Source organism: Saimiri boliviensis, chromosome 12 (genome assembly GCF_048565385.1).
Source record: "Saimiri boliviensis isolate mSaiBol1 chromosome 12, mSaiBol1.pri, whole genome shotgun sequence".
Taxonomy (NCBI): Eukaryota; Metazoa; Chordata; class Mammalia; order Primates; family Cebidae; genus Saimiri; species Saimiri boliviensis.
Window position 1 is genome coordinate 68,976,645 of NC_133460.1, and position 11,200 is coordinate 68,987,844.

The 11,200-nt window shown below is 32.3% G+C and overlaps 1 protein-coding gene across 1 annotated transcript in view; it reads left to right on the forward strand.

The window, feature by feature from the left end:
- Window positions 1-10,415, forward strand: part of PCDH15 (protocadherin related 15) — a 1,717,060-nt gene extending 1,706,645 nt beyond the window's left edge. Inside the window, exons 42-43 of the mRNA XM_074382505.1 lie at window positions 8,185-8,293; window positions 9,285-10,415. Coding sequence (XP_074238606.1) covers window positions 8,185-8,293; window positions 9,285-10,136 — 961 coding nt within the window. The 3' untranslated portion in view covers window positions 10,137-10,415. The remainder of the gene's footprint in view (window positions 1-8,184; window positions 8,294-9,284) is intronic.
- Window positions 10,416-11,200: the final 785 nt, after the last annotated feature.

The following is an 11,200-nucleotide window of genomic DNA, read 5'->3' on the forward strand; positions in this document are numbered from 1 at the left end:
AACAGTATAGTTTACCTATTGATATTTTATTTTCCACATTGATGGAAAGCATTGCTAATAAAATGAGTCAGAAGAAATATTCTAAAAAATAAAGCCTGGCACTGGTTGGATATTTTATAAGGTATATGACTCAGTTGTCATTATTAAAACCTAAATATGAGCGTTCTCTGCTTGAGTTATATTTTAAAAATATAAATTTGGTAAAAGTTGAAAATGTCTAACTTTCAAAAGGCTCTGGAAGGATTATCAGTTTTTTATAAATATTGGCAGAACTGTATAAGCACTCTGAAAATTCACTACAGAACCATTTTAAAGAATAAATTGAGAAGCTTTAGTAAGCATTGTATTTACATTTTACTGACAGTTTCAATGTACAATGCATTAACCACATAAGATGTTTTCTGATAAGCAGACTTACTTTGTGAAGGCCTCAAAATCTTTTTTAAAAATTTTTTTACAGAGATGGTTTTGTTGGGCTTTAGGAAGTTATGCATGCGTCTCTTTGTAAGAAATCTTCATTAGACCTAATAATTCTTTATAAGATGGTTGACAGCATCAGTTTAAAACACTTTAGATTAACTGCCTAATAATAAACAAACAACATTTTCATTATTGTTGACATTTAACTTTGAAAACTCTATATTCTTTTTTCTCTCTCAAATATAGTCAAATGTTTTACCATCTTGTGATGTGTGAACTCTATAAATCTCTATGTTATGTTGAATATTTGGCTATTAAAGCTCTAAAAACTTCTTTACTTAATTTCTAATAACATAACTGACCCAGAGAAGACAGTCAATAGTTTGTGTTAATTATTTTTAGAATTAAATTAACATAGAGAACATATCATACAATCATTTGAAAGAATATATTCAAGTCATGGAGATAAGTTTCATCCTATGTTTATTACATTCTTCGTGTATGAAACATAGCTCTTCCCCTAAGGATTAGTGTATGTATCAAGACTTGTGCATAAAAGAGATCATGTATATTTTTCATCCCAATTGATAATAACAGAATCTAAGTTTGTCATTATACACTACTGAAATAAACTAGATTTTGCATGTTTTCTTGTTCTTATGGAACGAGGCTCTAGGTTGATCATTATTTTAGTAATTCAGGCATGAAACCGTGACCTTCCTGTTTTGATAATGCCACAAAATATATTTCCCACTGAGATAGTGTTTAGTAGAAATTATCTTCTCAGTTTTACTCAGATTTTTTAAAAGCCCTTATCTATAATTTTATTTAATATGAAAATCTAAGATGTTTAATACTGATTTATTTATTTCTGCCTTGCAGGAGAGGTTATGCATCAGAGGTAAGGGCGTTATGGTGATACTGTCATATCAAGTGTACTAGGAAGATACCTGTGTAACATGCAGGACTAATGTACATTCTTTGGAACTAGGTTATTTTCTTTGATTTCAACAAAAACTTATAAGTATGTTATTTATTTTCTCTTATATATGTTCCTTCCTTGTTTTGAAGTTGTAAATCAGTTATTCAGTCATGAAAGATCAGCTTGTTTACCTTTTTTTGTTTGCTTATTTTTTTTTTTTTCAGTATTCTGACATTTCCCCAGATTTGTTTGTCTAAGGCTATACATCTTATTTAGAAACTAGGATTACTGCCTGTAGTCCCAACTACTCAGGAGGCTGAGGCAGGAGAATCACTTGAAGTCAGAATGTGGAGATTGCAGTAAGCCAAGATTGTGCCACTGCACTACAGCCTGGGCAGCAGAGTGAGATTCTGTCTCAAAAAGAAAAACAGAAACTAGGACTACTTAACTTTTGATCTTTTTACCAGTCCAAGTCTCCGTCCTATCACAATGTTAAAGCTTGAGATCCTAAAGATTTCTAAAATAATCAGAATGTTAGGAAGCTTTGGATTTTCTACTGTGTTAATTTTATTCTGTTTGCAGAGAACCTGCTGGGCATTCTGGCCAAAGGTATTTGGCTAGCTGTACTGCAAGCGATGTTATCAATGAAGCCACTGTGAATCTAGTTTGATTTAGCATACAGCTTCTCAGTCAAGAGAAGTATATCACCTAATAATTATATGACCTAATTGGATTATAGTTTAGAATGAATCAGGAGTAAAATAACTCACCAACGACTACATTATAAAAAGGACATCCCTTCAGTCAAATAGTTGTTGTACTAGCCAGTTTAAATGGTGGGTTCAATGATGGAATTACCTCCAAGAACCTCACTACCCACTTTTTCAATATTCATTTTAAGATATGCTGTTTTTTCCCTCCAAAGAGTTACTAACACCAAAATTTGAATTGTGTATCTTGTTCCTGTCTAAGGTCTTAATTATCATGAAACAGATCAATGGTGACTGTATTACCTTTAAATAAATACAAGTGAAAGAAGGAAGAGGCAGGATGCAATTCCTACCAAATCTGATAATGAATGACTTTCCTAATCATTCTGAAAACACAAGTAATGTTTTAATGCAAGAAATCCACACTTTGGTAAGAAGAAGGAACAGAGAGCATGTCTTAAATATGATGATATGTTACAACTTTATCATTTTTTTGTGTTCTACTCTTCTTCCCAATGAACCTGATCATATTTAATGTGATTGGGAAGAAAAAAAGAAGGGCAACTTAAAACAGGGTTAAACTTGATAAAAGTGATTATATGACACAAAGCACTTTTAGAAACATAAATAACTCTGTACTATGAGGCTTAACAAAAAATAAATCTTTCTAAATTCCTGTTTATTAAGGCTACTAAATTTGTCATTAACTAAAAGAGTGATGAAATTAAAACAAATGAATTATTATTTTCTGTTGCACTATAAAGAATTAGTCAAAATATTCAATGCTTTTGGTAGCTAACACACGAATAATGAATCATAATCCCAAGGTAACACGTTTTAAACTGTCGCCTTTCTTTCCTCTCTTCTCAATCATGATCTATCTTTTCCATCTGAATTATTTTCTAAATCTTTTTCTATTTTAATTTCCTTTGACAGCAACAGCAACTGCTGAGACCCTCTCTTCTTAAACCAGAGGTATCAATTTTCATTTTCTTTTCAACCTCACTGAGTCTTCACTGTGACTTTAAGATCTATTATATTAATAATTCATGCAGGCAGAGTGAGTGTCTGCCAATGTGGCGTAATTTTATAAGGAAGAGGAAAGAGTCTTTCAAAATAACTTTAAAAAAAAAAAAAAAAAAAAAGAACGAAAAAGAAACCAAAAAATCATCTCCCCGAGTTGACGGGTAGCTCAACTTCCACATTTTTTAGCTTCATTCTCTGGGATTTAGAAAAATAAGGCCAGTGTTCCTAAAAAATACAAGCTGTTCATTGAATGAAGCAATTATTGAACCTGATGGGTAGTTACTTGTCTTAATCAATCTGGATTAATCTATCTATTTCTGACATCGGATTTAGATTATGCAAAGTTTAAAGAGAGAATGCTGATATATGTACTGAAATATCATTTTATGTGATTCAAAATACTGCTTTTGGACATATATATATATATTACAAATTGCCTATGACATTTTCTTTTGTAATGTGAAAAAGATATTTAGTTGAATAAATACATATTATTTTTATTTATGTTTATATACATGATTTAAAAATAAAAAGTACAGTCATCCTACTTTTTTTCTTTTTTGGCAAATTTGGTATTTTGTAAGCTCCACTTACAAAAATTCTATTCCTTTTCCTTGAAAACAGAATTCTATCTTTGTTAAAGACAGGCATTTCTTGGTTAAAATCTACTCCCCAAAATCTGGAGTTTGGGTGGCAGAAATATTAAACTTTTATAAGGTTTTAGCAAACATTTCCATACAGAGGGCTCCATTAAATGTTGAATTAGAAAACTCAGAATTGAAATCCAAACTCCAATTACTTTATGCAAGATCTTAATCAAGAAATACATCTGCCAAACATCAGTTTCATCTTCTATAAAATGTTGCCGGTGGTATCTAATATGTAAAAGTTCCTAGCTCAACAACGGAAATGTGACAGGAAGAAATCCAGTAAATGATAATTCTTGTTGTTTTTCTTTTGCACCAGCATAAATGTTTATCATAATTAAATATTAAGTTAATTCTATGTCTTCCCTGTGTGGACAGGAAAAATGAAATTAAAAAATCACGTTAAATGTTAGATATCTACCTCCATAATCACTTTTTAGTATGTTACTTTGCATACTTTTCTAAAATCTAGATTTCAGCAAGTAAGGGGTTGTTACAGTCAACCGGGACTGTGAGGAACAGCAAGAAGGGCCACCATTTCATGGTTGACTCAGGGATCTGACTGGTCACCATATCCTTCCTCAAATTTTTTTTTGAAGGTTGTGATTATTTCCTCCTGCTAGCTCCTACTGCTCTTTACTCAACTCAGAACTACGGAGTGACTGACTGAATCAAGGGCTGTCTTGCTGAGTTTCCTGGGTTCTCATCCCCATTCCTTCGATCCTTCTGATTGAACACATTTTTTTTTCTTTTGAGGGAGACTCGCTCTGCCTCCAGGCTGGAGTGCAGTGGCATGATCTCGATTCACTGCAACCTCTACCTCCCGGGTTCAAGCAATTCCCCTGCCTCAGCCTCCTGAGTAGCAGGGACTACAGGTGTACGCCACCACGCCCGGCTAATTATTTATTGTATTTTAGTAGAGACAGAGTTTTACCATGTTGACTACAATAGTCTTGTATCTCCAGACCTCGTGATTTGCCCACCTCAGCATCCCAGAGTGCTGGGATCACAGAAGTGAGCCACTGCCCCAGACTCTTACTACATTTTAAAGCAGTTGATGCTAGATCTGCATTGTAGTTAGCAAAAGCTGAGCGTTATTTTCCCTTAATGAAAACAAAAACGTATTTATGTAAAGAAAATTCTTTGATTCTGACTTCTAAATCCGAAATCCACTAAGTTGAATTATTTCTTCATAAATATTTGCTTGAAATTTTTATTTTGTCTTCCTTACTATTAAAAGTTGACCTCAAACTGAAGTTATTTTCTCAGTATCTGTATGTATTTAATTAAACATACATTGGTCAAGCAGTTTAAAAGTATTAGTTCTGAGACTTATTTGCTTCATTTAAACCAGTATCATTACACTGGGTTTTACATGCCTTAAAATTCTTAGTTTACCAATAGGAGAAAGTACTTAGTTTGAAATAACTTAAACCTAGACTTTAACTTTGTCCCAGTTTCTTCCAGGACTTTCTTATCCTCATTCCTTTCCCCACAGCAACCTTCCTGTAATAAACATATTTTTATTAAAATAAAATGTACACCCATGAAAAAGTATAAACCATATTGTATACCTAGATGAATTTTTACAAAGTGCACATGCCTGTATGCTCCTGCATGTCAACACCTAGATATCAGTTCTCCTTCCCCAACCACTGACCTAGTATGTAATATATCCTTTCATCTGTTCTTGAAGTTTATATAAATACAGTGATATATCTTTCATTGGTACCTGACCTATATTCCTCAACATTCTGTTTGGGAGAGCAACTCATGTGCTGTGTATTGTAGTAGCGTGTTTATCTCATGGATTTTTACATTGTTTCCGATTTGGAACTGTTATGAATAATGTGTTTGTCATAAAGGTACATATTTCCATTGAGTATTTACAAATTTAAGTTCTGCTAAAGAAGAAACGATTATATTTAACTTTAGTACTATTGCAAAACATATTCTAAAATGTTTTACTAATTAATAATCTCCCCAGACATATATGAGAGTTTTAGTTATTTTGTGTCCCTGCAAATACATAATGTTATTCATTGTGTGTGTGGTTTTTTTTAGTCATTTAAAATGAATAAACTGTACTAGTTTTAACATCAAAATTGGATTCCTTTAGAGTAGGTTCACAAAATATTTGTAAACTATAAAATTATAAGATAGAAGAGCTAATGCAAATATAAATAACTATAGGATCTAGGTTAGTAATGTAAGTGAATGGAGTTTATTAGATGCAAAGCAATAGCAGATGGCAGATTTCATAGCAACTAGGGTATAAATGTAGAAAAGCGTAGTAGGGGATACTGTCATCAACAAGAGAGAACATGCTTGCTGTAAAAATTAGTCTGGCCAACTAGATTCTTGGAATGTAAAAATATGATCCTAGTGTTTCCATCTTTTTACTTTACCAGAGAAATCAACATCCAAATTTGTGGTGTCATTTTCTAATTAGTATTATTAGTAATGAATTCAGTTTTTAAAAATGATGTTGGTCACACCAAGCACAACTGAGGATCCTTGTCCATATCCATCATGCAGGCTGTAAATTTCCACACTTTGTAAATGACATAGTTATTCCCTCAGAGAAGAGCACTTTTTCCTGACTCATTACTATTACTGGATCGACACAATTAAAATTTTCTAAATAATAGATGATAGAACTATGTGCCAATCTATTTTCCTGTGAGTACCTATAGTTTTCTTCCTCTCTTCTCTCATTCCATTGCAAAATTAATTTGCTTAAACTTTGCCATTTAAATTGCTTAACATGTTAGAGTATAAAAGGAAAATGTAGGGATATTGTATTTGATAGTTATCAGAAACTGTCTTCACAAGTGTGTCTCAAGAAAAACACCTTTTTATAAGAGTAGAGTTTGGCAAAAAATAGTTATGTTTAGAGTTTAGAAATGGAAATAGCAAAAGGGCCTCTATTCTAACAAATTCTTTTTTTTTTCTTTAAAAATCTTAAATTTAGAATTAGCTGTATGTTTTAAAGTATAAACATCCTTGGGAAACATTACACATTAACTTAAATTCTTGCTATCAGTTGATGTTTGTCAGAACAGTTTTCATGAATAGAATACTGTGTACTAGAAAACTGTGAGTGGAAAGATGAACAAATGCTTTAGATAGAGTGTTTAATTTTCCTCAAGGCCAACATCACTTAATAATTTAAGTTAAAATTCAGTTAAATATTAACTGGCATCCAAAAACAAATTATCGTCTTCAAGTTTTAACAGATTTGCCATGAGAAAAAAATTACTCTTTTTCCCCTTCAGGTCAAATAACATAACCTTATTTTATATAAAATAGTTACAACCAGAATTAAAAAAAGGAATATGTGTAACACTTTTAAATAGCATTATTTTAATTGTTTTAACTAACACTTGTATTTAAAGTTATTTTGGCAGGAGTGTTTTGAGAGTCATCGAATTATAGGTGTGGAAATCTGACTTTGAGCTGAAATGTGACAAGAATTTGTTTTCAAATGCAGTTTTTCTTTTTGAACAATAGGAATTATCCATGGAGTCTGGAATTGATCCTGGCCAGGAATATGGACAAGATTATTACAGTTATGAGCATGGGTACATCTTCAGATTTCTTTATTAAGATTCATATTTTAATATTTTACTAAGTTATTAAATGATTACTAGAATTTGTTTTTAATGTCATGTTGATTTCACTAGTATAATATTTGTAAATTGGTAGTATATCTAGCTTTAATTTTAGCCAAGTTTTAACCATTTTTCTATATTGAGTTCCATACTAATATTTTACCTTGACATTGATTGCAATTCTAGAAATGCAGTAAAATTATTCAAAGTTGTTTAGATGGGAAATAGATGTCAAACATATTTGCTCAATTCCTGAATTCACCATTTCTTTCATATGAGATGTTAATGTTTTATCTAATCAGTCAGTTTAAATTTTGCCCAAGAACAGTTAAGAAGCAGAATACATATCTTAGAATCCAGTGATAAGTATCTCAAAAGTCACTTATACACATATAAATTTGCTACTTTCAAAAAAATCCTGAAGAAAAATGTGAAGACTACTACAGACCATGTTTGAAGCAACGTATTGCTATGAATATACGATGTTATGTTCTGAATGAGCCATTATACTTTTCCAAAATACCTATCTTGTGTACTGAATTATTCAGCTAGTTAAGACACTATATGGCTTTTTCCTCATTCTAGTTTCTCTAAAAACTAATATCTGAAATAACTCAATTCTCTTTATTGTTATTCCAGGATACCATTATGGCAAAAATCACTGGTCATCAGGTAGTAGCTCATACTCTATAGTTGTGTAACTAATTTACAAGGAGCCTCATAAGTGCTGTGTAAATATCTGTCAATTGAATGGTGGAAGGAAAAGAAGAAAACAGAGATCATTCATGGTAGATTCTACAGAAATCTCACGGCAAACTGTTTAAAGCTCTAAGTTTCTGTTACAGGTATGAAATGCCTCAATATGGGAGTCGCCGTCGATTGTTACCGCCGGCTGGACAGGAGGAATATGGGGAGGTGGTTGGTGAAGCTGAGGAAGAATATGAGGAGGAAGAGGTAATTACTGTAATTTTATTATGTAAGATAATATTCCAAGAAAAATACTGTTTAACCCTACGTGACTAGCAGCCGCAGAACATTTCAACTTTCAGAAATTCCATTCATTTAGTACTTGTTTTCCATAGAAATTTAACAATGCTGACTGCTTCATTGCCTTGTCTTTGGAGGAAAATTAATTCTTGATAATTAATTTTTTGCCTTCCATAAAATGTTAAACATTTGAAAACATTTGTTACAATAAAAATTAAAAAATTGTTTTCTAAAATTTGAAATCTTGCTCCTTAAAGATATAATCAAATATATTTTAAAGTTCTGCAATACAATAGATACCTGTGTTCCCACATTATCTAGCAAAACTGAAAGTCATGAAAAAATATAGTCTCTATCTTTCAATTATCAGAGAAAAGTAAATTATTGCTGCTAATAATTTTCAAGGAATTATATAATTTGTTTTTAAATTAGCATGAGTCATTTCTATAAAATTATTATACTTCATTTTTGCAAATTTATGCAAAAACAAGAACAAATAAATATCACTGTGGCTTTAGCATGTACAAAATTTAGTAAAATAGATTTCTAATAAAATGAGATAAGTTGTCATATTTTTGTGATTTAAAATTCTTAGAGTTTAGTTTAAGAGAATACAGAAAGCTATTAACCAAAAAGTAGTGATAGAAGAAGGAAGAGGCAGTAATTCTTTCTATTTAATTTGATCTAAGATGCAAAATAAACTTTGGGTAATAAAAAAAGAAAATTAATAGATGTGGGTATTGTAAAGTATGAGCCAAAATAAAATAAATAATTTACTTTCTCCTAATCACCTTCTGTCTATATGCAGTAGAAATTTTTGTGATTGTTTTCTGAAGCCAGTTATATAACATGCATAAAGCTATCACCCACAGATTCCTTCCTGCGTAACTTAGTGGGACAAGGCCATATCATATTTATTCCCAAGCTGACACTTCAATTGCATTTTCACAATTTTCAGGAAGAGCCAAAGGAAATTAAAAAACCAAAAGTTGAAATTAGAGAGCCTAGCGAGGAGGAAGAAGTAGTTGTAACTATCGAAAAGCCACCAGCAGCTGAACCTACATACACAACATGGAAGAGAGCCAGGATATTCCCCATGATTTTTAAGAAAGTTAGAGGGTTAGCTGATAAAAGAGGCATCGTTGATCTTGAAAGGGAAGAGTGGCAGAGACACCTTGAAGAAGAAGATAAAGATTATTTGAAACTCACTCTGGAACGAGAGGAAGCAACAGAAAGCACTGTAGAATCGGAGGAGGAATCTTCCAGCGACTACACTGAATACAGTGAAGAAGAATCTGAGTTCAGTGAGTCTGAGACTACAGAAGAGGAATCTGAGTCGGAGACACCCTCTGAGGAGGAGAGTTCTACCCCTGAATCAGAAGAATCCGAATCCACAGAGTCAGAAGGAGAAAAAGCAAGGAAAAACATTGTGCTTGCAAGAAGAAGGCCCGTTGTTGAGGAGGTCAAGGAAGTCAAGAGAAGGAAGGAGGAGGAGCCACAAGAAGAACAAAAAGAACCTAAGGTGGAAGAAGAAGAACTCTCAGAAGAAGAACAAAGTGGACTTGTCCCTGTGGAAGAAATTACAGACCTTGAAGCTCAAGATGTCCCTGAAGAGGGCAGTGCAGAATCAGCTTCAGTGGAAGGAGGTGTGGAAAGTCAGGAGGAATCAGAATCGGGTAGTAGCAGTAGTAGTGAAAGTCAGTCTGGAGGTCCTTGGGGCTATCAGGTGCCAGCGTATGACAGAAGCAAGAATGCAAACCAAAAAAAATCACCAGGAGCAAACTCTGAAGGTTACAACACAGCACTTTAAAACAGATCACAGTAGGTGGGAGTTTTGCTGTGATGGGGGCTCTCGTGTGCAGTGTCTTCTGTGTGTTCTCTAAAGTGACACTTGAAAGGGAGGAAATGCATCATGATTTTGATATGACTTATGATCAGAAGCATGCCAGAAAAGTGAATATATATGCTGTCCAAATTGATTTGTATATTACACTGTATTAGAGTAAAACTGACTAAGCCCTCCTGTATTAGTAAATCAGAACACATGCAATCAGCTAATCAATATTTAACATTTTCTGGTGGGATTTTTGTTAATGCAACATGGCATTATGTATTATCAGTGACACTCTATTAAAATGGATGGCATATATATATATATATATATATATATATATATAAAATATATGATTTTATATCATCTTTCAAAATAAATACTAAGACAGTCTCCAACAAATTATATCTTTAACAGTGTATTCATCTGGCAAAGATATTATAAAAAGCATCATGAACATGTTTAAATAAGTTTATATCTGCAACTTCAAACACTAGAAGTTAAATGAAATAACGTTTTTCAATTAAAAGTTATTATACCTTATTTTCTGTTGTTATGCTGAGTTACAGTGGATTTAAAAATAAACCTAACAATTATACAATTTTTTCTAGGTAAATAATAATTTTGAGAGACAGATGTGAAAATCAGAATGCATGCAATGTGTTGATAGTTGACATATTCCAAAAATGCAATACTATTTTGAAAAAAACACAGTATTGCTTGACCCTTGCTTCTTGCTATTTCTAATGTTGATTGGCGAACTTCAAATTAATTTGTGAAAATGTCCATTGAGTTCCAGTTGCTTACAAAAGGAAAGTTTAGTCAAATTAGCTTTCAGTTTTGTGTTTTACTTGGTAAATTATGCAGGCTGAGAAGGTATTTTAAGTTAATATATCTAAATGTGTTCTGCAGAGGTCTTATTGTATAAATAAGCTTGCTAATATCTATAATAGCCTGTCCTTAAAATACTCCAATCTTATGATTTCCCAGTTGGTTTTCCATACGCCAACTATAAAAGTAAAACAAACAAAAACAAAACAGAA